Below are 18,775 nucleotides of genomic sequence, written 5' to 3' on the forward strand. Positions count from 1 at the left end.
TCCGTGACCCAGACAGTCTGCGGTCAAGGTGGTGTGGCGATAACAGAAATGGACGAAAGAACAGTCACGCGTGATGTTGTGCTCCCGGGTCTGCCGACGGAGGACGTGCCACTTGACTGCGAACCTCCGTGAACCCTCAGAGGCAGCTGGGCGTTCTTATGAAGATTCGCCCAGCTGACCTTTATCCAACATCGTCAGTAAGACTTTAGACAAGTGAGAGTGACCCCGTTTGGCCGGCTGTCTGCTGTGTGTGTGTTTCCCTACTGGGCATGTGCACAAATGTGAGTAGGATGTTTAGTACCTGCATGCAGTAGCAGAGAGAAGGAAAGTAAAGATGGTCGGCTGTCTTCTCCGCTTTCCTTTTGATGACCCAACATCGGCTTGAGTCACTTTTTCTTCGTGAAGCCAGTATTTATCACTTGGAAGAGAACTATGGGTGCCAGACTTAAGCTACCTTTTCCTTACGATAGCATGTTCATGTGAAATGTACCTCCAGAACTGAAAGTTGTCTACGAGAGCACGGAAAGGCTAGAGGGCGAAGGAGGGCAAAAAAAAAAGCTTAGTTCACAAGACGAAACATGCTTATTGCAGCATGTTTTCTATTTGCCATCTACAACCTTCTCTTGTGCAAAGTGCACATGTGTACGTTGTCTTTTTTTTTTGTCTCTGCTGATCTGTTGTTTGGTGTTTTCTGGGCAATCAGCCTTATGTCATGCAACACGTTTGCCTGCCATCCCTCTTCTTACTTAGCAGATGAAATAGCTGGAGACTGACTGCTTGCTCCTGTATGACCTGCTGTTAAGCTGTGCTCTCTGTTGCAACCTGTATAAATTAAAACAGTACTTACATTTTGTAAGCCTGCCTGAATGTGAAACCATTTCATAGATTTACCTGCTGTTCCACTAATGTTGGTCCAAATATCTCCTTAAATATAATCGTAAAGGAAAATGATTTTCTAGACCAACAGTAGCTGATTATTTTAGCCACTTAAGGGCAGCAGAATAGCAGATGAATCACCATTTATATTTCTATGGCTAAAAGTGGTTAATGATGTATAATTAAAATCGAATATCTTGTCATCTGTAAGATCACATACAGTATATGTGCTCAGCTTTGCCCTGTTCATTTCTCATTGACTTTATCTGCTGTCAGTAATGCGTTCATGATTTGGACATTGACTGCACCCAACGAAAAGCCACTCAGGGGTCCATGCTAGGATTTCCCCAGTACAAGTGACCCATGCAACACCTTTGACATCATTACATTGTCATTTGACTCATTTTTATTTAAAAAAAAAAATAGTTTTAGATTTTAAGTTTTTTTCTAGAACTAGATTTGTATTTTGTCTATTTTAAATAATGTTTAGGGTTTTAATATATCTTAATGCTCCATTTGACTCAAGTGAAAAGCACGTTTGGACTAAAGATCTTATAGGATAAGAAAATATTACCTCATATAGACTCAACTGTAATTATTGCATGATGCAGTCAGAGAGAGCTGTTAGAGACTTGCTTTCGGAAATGACATCCTTTGATTTGCTAGCTCAAGGGGAAAAGAGTTATTTAAAAATAAAAACATGTTTAATTCATCTGCAGCTAAGTGGTATTTTAAATGCATACATGTGTCGAATCATAATATTTGTGTTCCTCATTATCACATCACAGAGGAGGTGTTGCCTAATTACGTTCTGCCCTTATGTGTATAGACTGCATAGTGTGAGTTCTGTGATTATTAACTGGATTGTGAGAGGTTAATGGTTTTAATCGGAGAAACCAAAATCCATTCTTCACAGAAGGATAATGGTAGAAAACGTTCTCGCTCGGCCAGTACAGCTAATGACCCCAGCGGGTCCCCTTTTCTCGGGCCAATTGATTCATTAAACTGTTCTCTCCTTTATTCCTACATTGTTGACTCTCTCTCACCTCCTTCCTTCATATGAAACGCGAGCCGAAGGATCTCATCGTATAAATAGATTCTCCTTTATGTACTCGGCGGGGATTGCGAGCGAGGGGGAGAGACGGAGAGTGCTTCGAACCTCTGGAGTGCTGGAGTGTCTTGTGCATATTTGCAGAAGCACACGGGGAGTCACTGAAGGTCCATCGATTGGTGGCCAGTATTGGCTTTCCTCCTCCTCCTCCTCCTCCATCCCCGGGAACCCACAGCTGTGTCTGGATCAATGGGCCAAATGGGAGGGTTTGATGGGACTAATTCTCACTCGCTTATGAGCCACACCGACCGCTGGACGTTTCTGATGTTCCAGCTAAAGTAACTCCATTAGTGTGAGGTTTGCAAACATTCAGTTCTCCTGTCCTTGTCTGAGCTCAGGTGGTGGTGGTGGGTGGGTGGGTGGGGGGATTCAGACTTTAATTGCAAGTGGTTTTCTAAATGAGATTGTATTTGTCCCTGAGTTTAATACATATTAACTAGACATTTAAACTAAAGTTTGCTGTTCAGTTAGAATCTCCTGTCTCTTAAACCAGTGGATATACATTAAGCAATAATGTGAAATCCGAAAATGATTTCTTTGCCAGCTGCAAGCAGACATTTACAGCTGAAAAACATTTCGCACTGTGAGTGTAAACTGACTTTGGGCATCAATTTTCGAAAAGCTACTGACTGACCAACGCTGACTCCAAAGAAGGAGAAGGAGAACAAGTGCTTGGTATCATCTGAAATTGTAGTAAGTGTCAAGATGGACAGTAGTTTGAAGAGATTGGTTTTCAGCCTGTGGAGGAAGACGGGCAGTGACTCTGCAGTCCTGACATCCCGAAAACAAAATGTCATGTTGTGTTTGTAACTCAGTGCACAAGTAAAAAAAATATATATATATATATTATCCCACTTTCACAGTGGGTGCACATAACCTGAATGTGTTTGCGTGTTTCTCTGGCTGAACTTAGTCAGTTGCCCACATGTGAACGGCACAAAACTGATGTCCGTCCTGGTCCAATTTCTGGTGGCCGATGAACACAGATTGTGGCTCTGGCTTTTTGCATGTGCAGGACATTCAGTACATTTCCCCTCAGTATTAGGGATTTGTTTTGCAATCGACTGTGACCAGTCCATCCCAGGGAGTCACATTATCTGTATTTTTAATTATGGCAGCTTCCTGGAGGAAGGCTCATCCTAACCAACACGTACAAGAGACCAGATGTATAACCTCTTATCTTTTTCTGACCATAAACAATGCCTCTTTTAGAACCTGTTAAAAAAATTCAAGGACTCTTCAGCAACTTTTCTAAAACATTTTCTCTTCCCACAATCTCCGGGGCATAAAATGACTTTCTTTTATTTGAAGAAGATTCACTTCACTAGACCTTCTGGAATTGGCAATATCCTGCCTTAGGTATCCAGCCTGGAATCTGGGGGCAGGTTAGGTAGTGATGAATGACTCTTTTTCTTCTTCTACCTGCATATCAACTTAAGCAGAACATTGAAACATATGAATTTTTCGATATTCATCAGTATCTCCTTTAAATAATCTGGACAAAATACATCTCCAGCAAAACAAAACACAAAGTCTTTGTCGGCTATAATGAAGGATGAGTCGAGGGATGGCGGTGAACTGAGTTTATACTAAAACCCCCACTGCTTTAGCCAAATTACGGGGGTCTGAGTCATGATGAGAGGCTGATTCGTGTTCAGGTTGCCAGGAGCCGAGACTTATAAGGAAGAAACCTTTGTGTTATAAAAGCTCTTCTTCTTCTTACGGTCACAAAGTGTGGAGCTGTAGGTGTTTCTGATTGTGTTTAAAGAAAGTGAAGGAGAGGAGAGGATTAATGGAAAAAGCACACATGGATGTCCTTTAAGTTGGCGCTTCTTCGCGAAGGGTTACGCAAGCAGCGCACATACCGACTCACTAATAGTCAAATGCTCCGACCCACTCAGTCATCCATTATAGGTGCTGTCGTGCTCCGGAAAGAAGAGCTAGATGGGGACTTTCATATAATTTATTGACTTCTGGAGGAGGAGAAACCTGTCCTCTTTCAGGATTCTTTGGCTAAAGAGGAAATGGTTAAGTCAGCTTAATTCCACGACTTTTTTTTGCTTTAACCTTTTGTATGGAGAGCTCAGTCAAAGTCATCAGCCCCGTTCCATATTATGCCAGAACTGCACCAAGAGCCCATCACTGTGTGTGACTAACTGAAGGAAAGGCTTTCTTATCTTTTCAAAGGCAACAATGCATTTTTCGTGGAAAAATTATCTTTATCAGGGAGCTCTCGTTGGGTTTTTCTCTATGAAACTCGTGTGTGCACTTCTTACTGTTGGGATTCAATGATTTATTTTTTTTCTTCTTCCTTCTTTGGGTTGTGGAAGAGATGAATAATTTGGAATCTCTTGAGAGACAACATTAAAAACAAAAAATATGGGCGATGGAGTCTGAAGTATTTAATCAAAACCGGGTTTGTCTGTGAGCTGCCTCAGTCAGAAAAGTATAAAATCCATCATGTGAAGGATTCAGACGTCTTCTCCTGGCAGGCAAACTACAGGCGTTGCTGTAAGGCTCATTACGACTTTCTAAGAAGTGTTGGAAGACATTAACGCAGAGATAAAACTCACTTCAGTAACATCCAATAATTACATAGAAGATTTGAATACCTTTTAAATTTCAGAGGCTTTCACTGTCACTCAGACTTAACTTATATGAAATCTTAAGTGAGTGAAATGAAAAGTTGGGAATACAGGTTTATTATACAATGTGATGGAGGAGGGGCTGGAAACCAGCTCATGATTAAAAAAAAAAAAAAATTACAAAGGTATATTATTTCCCTGCCAGGCTCAACTGTTCTATGGGAAGTTGAGCCCAGAGGAGTGTTGTTGGCGTCAGACACTCGGCTCGGTCTCATGCTGTCTCCCTCTCAGAGAGCGCTGTCTGCTGGAGGATCTCACTTGGGGAGGGAGGCAGCGGAGAGCACAGTGGAATTTTTTGCGCATTAATTTCATCTCATTGCATTAGCCTGGTGACAGTGACAGTAATGGCTTTCTGCTGATCCAGAACCAGCAGGAGCGTCAAATAAGGAAGGAAATTGTGATGCATAATATCTCGGTTTGATTTGTTTAACCTTATATATATATACACACACAAATACACAACGGAGCTGTCTTGCCCTTTTCTCGCTGCAGGTGTAATCTTTTCTTCAGCAAATATTGTGCAGTTCAGTAAGCCCGTTTGGACTCGAGGCCTCTCAAACTACAAATCTCTGGCCTGTTTTGCACCTAATGGCAGCTCAAAAAGCAAAGAAGAGTGAAGGGAGATCTCCGCATCAACTGTGTTTCTACTATTTTATAAAGGAAAGAAATATTAAGATGCATAACATTTCTTCAATCATTTCTACTTCTTATTCTTATGCTAAATTAGGGCTTCTCGGGTCCAATTTTCCTCCTGTTTTAAATAAAACATCCTCCCTGATTGGAATCATTTTTATTTAAGGTAATGATAAAAACCAACATGTATGTTAAGACTGGATCTGTAAATGGACACAATTTCTGTTTACATTCACTTTTGCTACAACAAAATGATTAATGTTTATCTTATGAACATTTCAAATGTATGTTTTTTTCTTGTAAAAAATATTCATGCTGATTTTATACCTGCATTGTTTACATCCGTTTACTTGCTGGAAGTCTTCTGCTAGTGGTCAAAGGCTCCAATGAAGCACCTTTAATAACAAGGTCAAATCTTGATGAATCTCGGTGAGCATCGATGTTTCTAGTTTCAGACTGAAGGAAGCAAGAGTTTTGAGACATCATATCAAACTTGTGGTGACTTTTTACCCGTGACAAGACTTCACTGAGACTGACAGCAAACACATCTATGACTTTCAGTGTAATGGCAGACGATCAAAATGTGACATTGGGAATGACGCAAGATAAGAAATGGAAGTTCCCCAGGCTCTTTCCCTGGTCTCATGAGACTTTTGGACAACATTTGCTTTTTTTTTTTCTTCTTCTTCTCCTCTTCCTCAAGCTGAATGTGTCACGTTCAAGAGCATTTTTAAAGAGTTTTCAAATGTAAGACGTCATTAGTTTGCGTCCACGTGGACGAGACAATCTAAGGAAGGCTCCCCAGAACAAGTGTTGGATTTACGCTGAACAGCGCTGAATAGCACTGACTGCTAACAGTTGAACTGTGTAATGACAGTCGGATTCTGCCTGAACAGTTGTCTCTTCTCACTTTCAGAATGAATGGACAGAAGCAGTGGACACGGGTGGCAGTAATGGCACTCCTGGTGCTAACTGTGATGGCAGCTGAAGGAGGCAAAGGAGAGAAACAAGGTGATTCACGCAAACCATCTGTACACTTGTTCGGTGATGAAGATGCAATTTCTGCCAGTTAACCTCACATCAAGGGATGTAGAATACATAGTGTTACCACAGTGCTGTGTCCCTCTGAACAACACAACTTAAAAAAATAAATAAAAAAATAGATGCATTTTTCTTTTTTAACTTAGAGTTTGAAGTAATTGGTCTCCTTTGAGAATTTACCAGAAACAAATAGCAATAGTTTGCAAAAAGGGAAATAAGTTAGATAAATCCCACTTGGGTGAAGAAAACAACATTTAACCTAATTTAAATTCAAGGCAAAAAGCACATTTGCATTGGAAATTAGTGCGAGCGCCTAAGCCCATTACAACTGCCTTGAAATAATGTGAAAAAGTCCAAGAGGGGGTAAATACTTTTTTAGACTCTGCAAATAGCAATTTCAATTTAGAATATAAACAAACATCTTCTAACACAGTTTTAAATATAACCAGGGCTGCAGATGTGAGACTCAACAATGAGAACTTCAGACCCGACGTATATAAGACTCCTGTGAGGCTTAAAACTTAACTCCTGAAACAACTGACTCGTTCTTGAAATGTCAAGTTTTGACCAAGTATTCGAGATACACCAAAAATAACAGCATCAGTTAGGTGCTGCTTGGCCACTTGCTTTAGGTATTTGAGTTTTAGCTCTTGACATCGGCTGTGTAAAACCACATGATTAAAAATAAAAGGGGAATGTCATTTTAATGGTCGGCATTCAGAGATTTAATAAACTTCCATACTGTCTGAAGACTTGTCACTTATAAACAGCTCTGGCTCGACCAACTTTGCTTGTTTTTTAAGTATCAAAATCAGTGCAGAAGAACTAGTATTATCAGCTTTTTCTATTCTTGTGAAAACCTGCTGCCTACATAACCTTCAATGTAACAGAGTCCCTGTCAGTTCAGTCAGATGTATTATACGAGTAGAAGCTAATATAGCCTCTAGCTGCTCGTCTCAGCAGGGATGAGGCACGTTCACTTCTTTCCCCCAATCAGCATCACTCCGACATTGCGCACCTTCATCTGAATCCTTAAAAGGCTTCGTTCAACTTTTTTCACATATGCAGCGATACTCCCCTGGAACTATTATTAAACTTTGATTTGCCCCTTCAACTCCTTCTGCCATGACATTGTCAGCGGGGTAACAACACTTGTGTTTGATACGTGCGGCTCATTCCTACAGGAAAGAAGGAGCGCAAGTCGGACTGCGGGGAGTGGCAGTGGAGCGTGTGCGTAGCCAACGAAGGCGACTGTGGACTCGGCACCAGGGAGGGAACACGAACCGGCACCGACTGCAAGCAGACCATCAAGACTCAACGCTGCAAGATCCCCTGCAACTGGAAGAAGAAGTTTGGAGGTGAGGAGAAATGTTCGGACTTTGTAGAAAAAGAAATATAAATAAGCAGCTACTTGAACTGGTATTTACCAGATATTTCCTCGTGGGATTTTAAAGGTCTACTTTTTGATAGTGTTTAAATAATTTACATCTACTAAAAGACCCATGTAAGTCTCCTCCTTCTGTACGAAGGCATGGCTCCTATCCGTCTCACTCCACACGTCCTCATGATCGATTGTGGCCCCGTCCTCCACACAAACCATTGTCCCATTTTCCCAAACAGGAATGAGTAATCTAGCTAATGAGAGATATAATAGAAATCTCTGCTGCGAATATGATGCATTGTTTTGGAAAACGCAGGAATAATCATCTTTTCGGGCTCGAGACTGTGCAGCTTTTACAGCAGAAAATGTCTCCCGGTGAAAAGCCCAGGGGACTTTTGTTCCCACGGTAAGGCCTGTCAGGCAGGAGCCTGCTGCTCTGCAATGAGCCTGTCACCAATGATGAACACACTGCAGGAAATAATGGCCCTGCTAACCGACGACATAGATTGTAGCAGCAAAACTTTTGGAGGAGTGGCAATACATTACACGCCTGTGGCCTTTGAATTGTGGAAAGTTACTTCAGGAATGAAAAGAACAGAAAAGAAAAGTCTGAGTAGTAGAGGCCAGAGATCTTTGCAACCTGAGAGCAATGCCTTTTTAAATTTGAATATTTTTGGTAATTAATTCACAATTTAACCCTGGCAGCTAGAGCTGCATTTAGACACTGTATGGTGCTGCTGAGTGAGATGTCTGTTAGCCATTCTTTAGAAAACTGCTCAGGCTGGTAGACTAAGTTTTGGTAGGTAGCATACTGCATTGAAGAACAGCAGCATGTGTCTTCATTCGCACTAAGTGCAGCTCTGAGGTCCTGAGCATGAAAGATTTCACAACCCATTTAGCCAAAACTGTTACGTGTGATTAAAACGCTTAAACCCCAAAAGATCCTCAAAACAAACTCGTGAAAACTAGGTTAACGGTGGTTTTGAGTTTGCAGCACATGGGCCACTTTGTTCTCCGTACGTACGAATGTTAAAACAGGAAACGTGTGCAAAATGCTGTGGAGTCAGAGTTTCCAGCAGAGTAACCCCCCCAAAAGAAAAGAAAAAGAAGAGAAGCACCTAACAAACACGGCTGCTAATGGATCTGAATATAATAAACCTGAAAAAAGGTGGTACAATGTGCTGCAGTGGCTGAATCCACAGACACAAAGCTCAAACAGATAAATGATTCTAAAAGGGGTGAAAGCTGAAAGGAGACACTTGATGGAACCGAGGCATCATCTGTCAAAAACAAAAATTCAGCAGGACTGCATGTCAAAATATCTGCTTTTAAACGAGATGGACATTATGGCAAATACCAGTCTGGCAACATAACTATGATACTTTGCTCCCCAAACATGAACAACATGCACCACAGCTGTGACCGGATGCATGTATGCTACATATTATGATGTCGTTTGACAATACAAATACATTAAATTCATAATGACTAATAAATTAATAGATTAATTATGACTTTTTTTCTCTTTTCATTTTGATTCATAATTTTCTTATTGTTTTAATTGGATATAATAGACTAATGTAGGAATGGTGCAGAATATCAAAATAAATATCTTTGAGTATCCAAGGTTTTTAAAAAATGATTTGCTTTATGAAATGTTGATGGTGATAATAATAATCATACAATTTAAATTGTATAATATGCTGTAAATAAGTGGAATCCAGAATAGAAACAGAATATTTGGGTTTACCATGATAATGTCCTTCACAAACTACATCTATCCATCAATTAATACAAACATTTAACACGATGCACCGATATAAACTCCCTGCTTCAGCCTCAGAAAATAATTCCACATGATGACAGACCAGCAGCCAGATGTTTTTTTTAAACTTTGAAATGAAGGCCTTAGAATAATAATAATAATAATAATATTATAATGTTGTGATTCAGATCTTCTCCAGCAATTAAGAAATCTCATTTAGATGTCTAGGACTTGGAATGGATGCATCGGTATTCATGAGTGGGTGTGTTCACCCTTTTATGGCATTATTTCACTGTCCATGTGACACCTTAAAGAGGACATGGGCTGCCTGAACAAAAATTCCCAGGAGCCCGCAGGGCAACTCTCTCTCTGTGACAAATTCTAGGTATGGAGGCACAGTTTTTTTTTTTTTTTGAAGTTGGTTGCTCAGGAAGTCCCTGTAGGATTCTCGCTACAATGGCCCCATCACTCACCCTCCCCTGCCCTCCACACCCTCCTCTCATCGGCCCCATCTACCCACCTCTCCCCTCCCTCTGATGAGCACCCTGGGATCTCAGAAGCTGTGACAAGGGGTCTGATGCTTTCATGTGAGAGGAAGCTGACGAATGAGTGTCACGGTCTCGAGGGAGCCCGGCTTCATGGGCAACAAAATAATGGAGGGCGATACGAGAGACATGGACAACGCGGTACACAAACAAACACCACATACACACGCTCTTCAAAAGACCATCTCTCTTGCATGCACCAGCCGCCGCTGCCATTTTACGCCGCAATCTTGCATCCTGGTTGAGTTTAAAGGTGGGTTAAATGTAATATCAAATGAAAGCACACACGTGCGAAATGGTCCTGCTGAAAGTGCTTTCACTATTCGGCTGTCGAGATCGTATCCATCAATGATGAAAGGCAGCCAGCCTGCTTTTCGATTGCATCCATCTGTTAGCGGGTTTCATCATATAGGATACATAAGATCAAAAGCGTGATGCACCATCTGCTCCTCTTAGCTGCAGCATATGCATCTTTTATTGTGTAGCTAAGAAAGGCATCCCGTGAAGTCGCTGTATGGATGTTGGGACGCTTTCTATTGACAGGAGGAGGTAATAGCCAACTGTTCATCAAACGGCCATTCAAAGTATATGACTCACAGCTCCTGATGCTCAGTGGGTTTGTTCCACTCACTGATTGCAGATTCTTACATATATTGTCATTAAAAAGCAGTCAATTGTAATTGTGTCCTTTTAGCTTCTATAATATTCCCTCTCTGAAGGGCTTTCACGAAACAAAAGCATCTAATTAAGTATCTTGTTTCTTTAGGGGAATGCAAGTACGACTTCCAGGCTTGGGGGGAGTGCGACCTGGCGACGGGCAAGAAGAACAGAACGGGAGTGCTGAAGCGAGCGCTCATGGACGCCACTTGCGCTACCACGGTCACAGCCACCAAGCCTTGTGGGAAAATCCCCAAGACCAAGCTGCAAGGTAAGCCGAGAGGAATGAGTCATCGGGAGATAACATGTTGGCCTCGGTGGACGGCGTGGAGCTCGTCGCCGACCGCGGTTATGCGCTGAAGTCCTGCCGATGCGTCTTCGAAAGTGTGGAACGTGGGTCTCCGCTCACAAAGAACAGGACGTGATGTTCTACTGCACAGAAACAGCAACAAACTAAACATGCAGGACATTTTAGACCCAAGGGCTCAAGTTAGTTGAGAAAATTACATTTTCTATATTGTAAGCTATTTACATTATTCGCTACCTTTTTCCTTTAAACAACTCTTAATGTAGAAATAGGAAATGGCAGCTCTTGTAAATACTGACACCACCTGCTGCTTCAGTGGCTCCCAACCTTTTTTCATCTGACGTACACCCACGGGCCTGTCAGGTGGACTCGAGAACCCCTTTATCAACGCCACCTTTCATGTTCAAATGGGTTCCTGTGAACTTATTTTAAACTGGATGGTATTTAATACTTCAGATATACAAATTTACATGATGAACGTTGTTTTCATCCAGTTGAACTGTTTAGGTCAGATTGGTCTGAGCTATTAATTCATTAGTTTAAGCTTTATATTTTAACTGTCGATTTTAACACCCATCAATTACGTCCACAGTTTTTATTTAACGTGTTTATAAATCACTTTTAGTTATTCTTTCCATTTCTGGACTACTTTCAGCTTATGGTTACTTAATTAGTTGAACCGTTTGTCCATAATTATTTAACTATTTTAACAAGTCATCCACGTCTTCTACTGACTTCTCCATTTACCAGCTATTCATGCATTTAACAACCAATTTCAACTATTTATTTATACTTTTAGCTAACAGTTTTAATTGTTTTTCCTTTATGTTTCGCGGACATTTTATTTGTTAATCCTAAGTAGTTAACAATTTCATTTGTTTAATGATACTTTTAGCAAATAATTTCCACTGTTGACCATACTTTTAGCTCATAGTTTCAATTGTTTACCTTTGTATGTGGAGCTAAAATTAATTTATTTTGTCCTTACTACCTAAAAATGTCATTTTTCTATCGATGTTTAGCTTAAAAAAAATGCAACTGTTTGCCACTCTTAGCTCAGTATCAACTGTTAATTTATTGTTAGCAAACAAGTTCAACTCTTTCAACAGTTTTCCATATTTTTAACAAGTAATTCAACTATTTATTCTATCTATTATATTAAAAATTTTGACTTCTTTCACTTTATTTGAAGTTAGCCGGTTTCAGTCTGTGACATTACAGCGTTTTACTAAAGTTCAGCACAGCATCTTGTTTCCTTCAGTATTTGTTTTGTTCAAAAGCCTGTTGCTCTTTAAACACCGATAAACACATCAAACTAAAAACTACTGACGAAACCAAGAGCATGAAATATGCCCATATTCAATGAAACGTGCAGTTTCATTGTCTTTTACGAGCCTTGTTCATGGACTTTGTACGGTAAGACAGATTCGCTGAAACGCATCATCTCTGAATCGGGGCTGTGATACGCGAGCCTTTTTTGGGGCTAGTTGGAAAGCTGGAGACGGTTTTTACTCTCCGGAGAAATCACATGTCGGTTCGGATCAAAAGCCAAACGCGTGCAGAAACGAGCTGAAAGAAAGTCCTGGAATGATTCTTCTTGTAAATCATCACTGTCAGATCGCTGTAAACAGTTACAGGGGATGTTAGATCACTCGGTTAGCTTAATTAATTATAGCTGAAGGGATGTTTACCACTTGGGCGTCTCTGTTTCTTCTGCTGAGCTTCCTGCTGACAAGCTTTGTTAAAAACAGAACTTTCGAAAACGGCGCAAAATGTACACTCGGGTCAAAATCGCAGGCAAACCAATGTGAGTTTCATCTTAATTAGGACGAATTAGTATCAGTATGTGCATCGAGGAATATAACAGAATGAACTTCTTCTGTCCTCTTTGTGATAATCACTGTGAAAGTTCAGTGGGATGCTTATCTTCCTCCCCTGGTTTATCTCGGTCTGATTGCATCTTTGCTAAATCCAACAAACCCTTGCAAATGATTTAATCTCAGGCAATGCCAGCTGTGATTCACATTCATATTCAATCCACCAGCAACATGATGGAAATCCTCCTACTTAAGCGCTGAGATGAAACATTGAGTGACAGCATTAAGGAAGGGGTGAATAGGTTAACTCACTATTCAACTATAATTACAAGCTTGCGTCAGTCATGTCAAAAACATTCAATCCAGGGGGACTGTTTTTTTTTGTTTTTCCTCTTCTACTTCCCACATTCTCTGGAAAAATGTCAGTTATCAGAAAACTTGAGTAGAAACAAGATGTGACCTAATGGGAGAAGAGTAAATAACCACGTGGATACATTATATTCAACTATATTAGTCTGCTTGGTGTAAAACTGGTGATAAGAAATCACTTGATTCATTCCAAGTGACTCGATGCCTTTTGTTGATTTTTGTAAACAAGGATGTAATTGACCCTCTGTGAATCTCCCATTGTTCAAACAGGATTATAATGAATGCAGAATGGTTGCCAGTGGCCATAAACTGCACCCTTATCACGCTCGGCAGATGACTCGTCTGCACACAGGGTTTAGCACGTGGAGTTTACTTAACATTACTGCCGCTTCATCAAACAACCACAGTCATCAGATGAAGCCACAAATTTCAGAGATAAGACGATGTGCGCACTTAGGCAGTCTCTTCGTAGGTGTGGGTGTGTGTGTCTGCAGTGCTGTGAACTGCATCGCATCTGTCTGCTCGACTGTTTGTCCTAAGATTTTATGACAAACTCTATTTGACTTCAGTTACATTTTTCACTCGGCAGCGCCTCATTAATGCAGTGTGACAGGAAGTTTCTGGAGGATCTGCGCTGTATTTGCCATCTGTGGCGCTTCGAAGCTGTGCAGCATCTATATCTTACAGGATACAGGATATAAAGGAATGTATTTCGATTTATAGAAGGGGAGGGGTTAGAAATACAGAGCATCAAGGATGACATTTTAAATTGTGAGACAAATAATATTTTCTGTCACGTGAAACTGTCCAGCAAAGAAAAATGACATTTGAGCAAAATCCCATTCAATCAGTCTAGTACTTAATAATAGTATTTATATATAACAAAGTTTTTTGTGGTTAACTTTGAAAGACTTGAGTAATGTCAATGCATCAATCCATCCATCCATTTGTTTTTGTTTTTTTGTTGTTTTTTTACCAGGGATGGGCATCGCAAGCAAAAATACTGCTCAGTATTCGGTGGGAACTATTGAACTATTTGAAACCTTCTCCTGCCGCAATACGCGCAGAAAGTGAGACTCACTGGTGCTTCAACAAATGCCATCACACTTAAAAACCCCTTGGCTGGGACAAAGCTGATGGGAAGTCTTTAGTTTCTGTCTTTGAGACGAGGAAGACCGTTTGCTCTGCACCTCGAACATCAAACTTACCAACAAACCTAACCTTAACCTTAACCAACAAAGCCAGCCATTGATTGTTGACGTGTGGACGGACCGTCTGCTCGGCGCGTCACTCCCAAATGACTGTGCATAGTCGATGTAAACTCATGATATGCTAGCTGTACCTGGTGGAGATAACACGACACCTCATTTGTATATTCTGCAGGAGTTCTACGCAGAACTTTTTGACGGCTGTCGTCGTCTTTGCACGTCTCAGCTGTTAGCTGCGTAGCATTTCATCTCAGTGCCACTCACATGGAAGTTGGCAAATAGCTTTTAGGTGCTGTATCGCCACCTTATTGCAGTACTGACACATTAATACCAGGTACCAGTGAAAAAACAAACAAGGGAAACAAGAAAGGACAATAGTCTCAAACTTCTTTTTCAGTTTTTTATGACTTCCAAACTTACAATCGATACTCATCTCTATGTTCTACATTCACATATGCTGGTCAGCGCTGCCAGGCATGGAACCTTTCCTTTAATTCAATAGGAATTCTCCTGGTATCTGAAGTATTACTTTGCAAATATAAATAACTTTTTGCCAAATTGATGAATTACTGCCGCATGTCATATGCATTGAAAAAAAATAAAAATCCATAAGTCAAATACGAGGTTAGCGGACATGTGTGCAGCGCTGCATTCCTGCGTGCATCAGTTCTAATGAAGGTCACATGAGCAGATGAAGTGTGACAAGCAGAAGAGGTGTGGGAGACAGGGGCAGAAGAGAAGCAGAGCAAGGATGACGGTGGCCAAGATGAAGGGAGGCGGTTGGGAAGAGAGAGACCTGCTATCTGAGCGAGGTGTGATTTCCCATGTCTGCCAGTTGGAAGATAAGTCCTGGGAAGCAGAGGGGAAAAAGAAAGAGGGGGTGCCGTGCACAGAGAGGTGTGTATTGGAAGGGGAATTGTGTATGCTTTTCCTCCGTGTGTCAGGAGATGGCAGAGATACAGTCCACAGCAGCAGGATCAGAGGGCTTATGAAAAAAAAAAAAAAAAAGAAATGTTTGGCTTGCGAGTGACTGAGATGGAGGCAGGAGAGGCCATCTAACCCCCGGCTGGGAGCACCAGATCTGCCCAGCCAAATCTGCAATTCTGAACAGCCACCTTAGGTTTGAGAGATGGGTTTTGCCTGACTGCTGCATGTTGCTGTAATGGAGGCAGCATCTGTCATTTTGCAGATTCAGGAGGAGACAATGCTAAGAGGCGCCTCGGGAGCGATCCGAGATCCAGAGTTGCGTGTTTTTCGCCGTCTTGTCCGGGTGAAACACAAACTCTGCGTCGCGAAAGAGACAACAAAGTGACAGAATTGAAACATTATGAATGCCTGTATAAACCTCAAGGTCCCTACCTTCTCTTCCAGCAGAACGAGAGAGAGAGAGGCGCACAAGGAAGTGTTTGGATGCCAAAGTAGATGTCAGGTTAAACAAAAGCCTTTGTTTGGATAAATCTGGCACCTGAATTTGTTCGGGTGCAATTTGGTTTCTGTCCTTCCTCCTGGATAGACAGGTGGTGTCCTGAGTTCTAAATCCAAGATCTGCATTCACAGCCACACATGGTGTTTCTTCTACACTCAATAATCTGCCCAAAGACCACAGCTGTGGAGTAGAAGGAAAGGAAGGTTTGAAGTTTGAGGCTGGTTGAACTGTGTGACAGATAAAGTTATAATAACTTCATTTTCTGCAGTTTTTTTTCCCCCTTTTCGTCAAATAACTTGGTGACCTTGTTGAGAAACACAGATACCACCATCACATTGAGACTAGTCTCTCATTTGGATGTTAAGACAAAGTTCAGAAAAAAATTCAAAACTTTCCTATCCATTTAAACAAATTATTTAGTGCAAATTAAGTTATAATTCCAATTGACGAAACTTTGCTTGAGCTGTCTAAAGATCGAGATGGAGTGCAGCAAAAGAGCAAAAAAAAAAGTCTGAATGAAGGGTAAGATTTTATATAAAACTTAATAATATGAAGACATATTCAGTAACTACAGTAATTGTACAGCCGTTGCCTGCAAATTTGACGTTTTCTTAAAAATGATACATTTTCTAAGAGCAATTTTGGGGCGTTAATGCCTTAATTAAATGTATCATATGAGCTAATAATTCATCCTTGTGATACTGAGCACTTTCATGTTCCAAGAAATATAGGTGGCGCTAATTCTAACTACTTTACTGTTTGGTTTGCATGCACAAGATTACTCCGCAAAGTTACGAAAGTTGCCAAGTAAAATCGGTGGATTACATTATTTACTTTATTTGTAAAATTTAAGTTTAAAGGATGAGAACAATTTTAATATAATAATTGCTTGAATGTGCTTTTTACCATTTAACAAATGTCTAATAGTCAGATCGTGGGCTTGGCTGTTTCCGTTCAGCGTAGATTTGAGCTGGAGAAGGCGGCAACGGTTTGATTATGAGCCGGTGTCACAGGCAAAGAGCAGCAGTGCCATGCAGGTGCAGCATAAAGTACTCCAGCACAATAAGAAAGCCTGCATCTCGTATACAGTGCAGACAGAACAGAGTGAGAGTGAATCTCGTTCCTCTATCTGCCTCTCCAGGAGCAGAATATGCAGACACAAAACAACTGGGGGAGGAAAACAACAACAACAAAAAAAAGGGAGAAAAACAAATGAAAACAAGCAAACAAATGGGACGGAAGAGCAGGTTCCATGTTTGCATGGGTGAGACCGCTTTGCAAGTCCAAATTGTTATGCCTGTGGACGTTTGCAGCTGAGGTGACAGGAACAGATTTCCAAGATTTCCTCGTGGTGTACATGGAGAATGTTAAAAGGTTGAAACTCGATTGAAATCTCATTGACTAAGCATACCTTGTCGCAGTTCAGTACTGCTCACCGGCATCTTACGAGAGGATTTGTGAGTTATGCAGGTGTCCTTTCAAGATAAACCCTGAATTAAAGTTTTTATGAATGGATTAACTATTCATATATTATCACTTAAACTGCAGTAAGATCCCTTTTTTCTATCACTGTCTTTTTTTTTTTACTGGATTTTCAGACATGTCAATCAAATCTGCTCATTTTATTTCACTAGTTTGACTTTGACTTGACTTTTAGTTCACATTTGACACATCTGCCATTTGTATACAATAGGTTTAGCTGTGGACCTGAAAATAAAAATAAAAGGCGACGTAGGAGGATCTAAATTTGGTAGTAAGTGCAGAAGGAACTTGCCTCGGCTCACGTACAAGGTCTAAACAAAAGAGTGTGGATTATCCAGGCATGTCATGAGCTGAAAAGCTTGCGCAAGAACAGTACATGCAGTTAGAGATTAGTAGTACCAAGAAATACAAGCACATGTTTTTGAAAAGGGCGATGAAGACGAGTGCAGCATACATCCTGTTATTCAGAACAAGCCTTTTTCACACCAGCCATTTCAACTCGTCATTGCAGGAAAAGCTCAGGTGTTGTTAATAACATTAACAATGGTGTTGTTCTATTCAAGTGTCCAAGTAAGCCGTGACATTGTGACAGCCCGTTTATTCATTTCTAACATTTTTAGTTGCATTTTCTACATTTTGAGGAAGCACTTTCTTGCTGCGAGTGAAGTAAGTATTAATGCCACTGCTCCGTCCGTGTACTAAATACAAAGCTACAGCCAAGACTTGAAAAAGGAAAACGGGTATGCTGGCTTTGTTCAGAAGTAACATCGTTATGTCTTTAAAGTCGGGGCCGATACTTAGCATTTTTCGCCGATAATATTAACTCATTTAAAATTGCGCTGCTTTGGCTCTGGTCTTGTCCGCAGTCGCACCTCTGTGGTGTTGAGCAATGTTCCGACCCCAACGTTATCCGATTGGGTACACTTCACGAGTAGTGCCCAATCAACGCTGAAGCCTTCTCTGCCACAGAAGAGCTTGTCCGGGTCAGTATGAGGAGCCAAAAAATAAAACCGCAAAGTTGAATTCCCTTTTTTATTTACACCTTTTCTTGCTGTGGTGTGTCAACATGACTTCTGTAAAAATGCCTGTTGGCAGGGATTCATCTTATTTTGCATATTTGGACTCTTAAGACCCGTAACATCTGCACACGCATAAAAAAAAACAATAACAGAGATTTCAGAAGATAAGACACAAGACAATTTGGCTAACACACACACAGAAACACAAACAACTCAGCAGATTGACAGTCCCACAAACAGCGAGCCAGAAGCTCGCTGGCCAAAACCGCTGCAGGTTGTGCCCTCTTTCTGTTCACTAGAGCGGAGAGGCCATGAAGCAGAAAGGGAAGCCATGCACTGTGGCTTCTGTCATGACTGCCAGGTAGGAATCCACTGTTGCAGGAGGTTGATAAAGTGTTTTTTCATGGTGCATGCACCAGTCCACCAAATCAATCCCCAGGAGAAAGCAGGAGGAACAGCAAGCAGTGTCACCGCACTAAACCTGCTCGCAGAA

General features: G+C 41.0%; 1 protein-coding gene across 1 annotated transcript in view; it reads left to right on the forward strand.

Moving 5' to 3' along the window:
* Positions 1-18,775, forward strand: part of ptn (pleiotrophin) — a 41,253-nt gene that overhangs the window by 21,469 nt on the left and 1,009 nt on the right. Inside the window, exons 2-4 of the mRNA XM_069164953.1 lie at positions 6,182-6,276; positions 7,491-7,664; positions 10,764-10,925. Coding sequence (XP_069021054.1) covers positions 6,183-6,276; positions 7,491-7,664; positions 10,764-10,925 — 430 coding nt within the window. The 5' untranslated portion in view covers position 6,182. The remainder of the gene's footprint in view (positions 1-6,181; positions 6,277-7,490; positions 7,665-10,763; positions 10,926-18,775) is intronic.

The sequence above is a fragment of the Embiotoca jacksoni genome, unplaced genomic scaffold (assembly GCF_022577435.1).
Source record: "Embiotoca jacksoni isolate LCO1_2020_lvr unplaced genomic scaffold, fEmbJac1.0.p SCAF_32, whole genome shotgun sequence".
NCBI classification, from domain to species: domain Eukaryota; kingdom Metazoa; phylum Chordata; class Actinopteri; family Embiotocidae; genus Embiotoca; species Embiotoca jacksoni.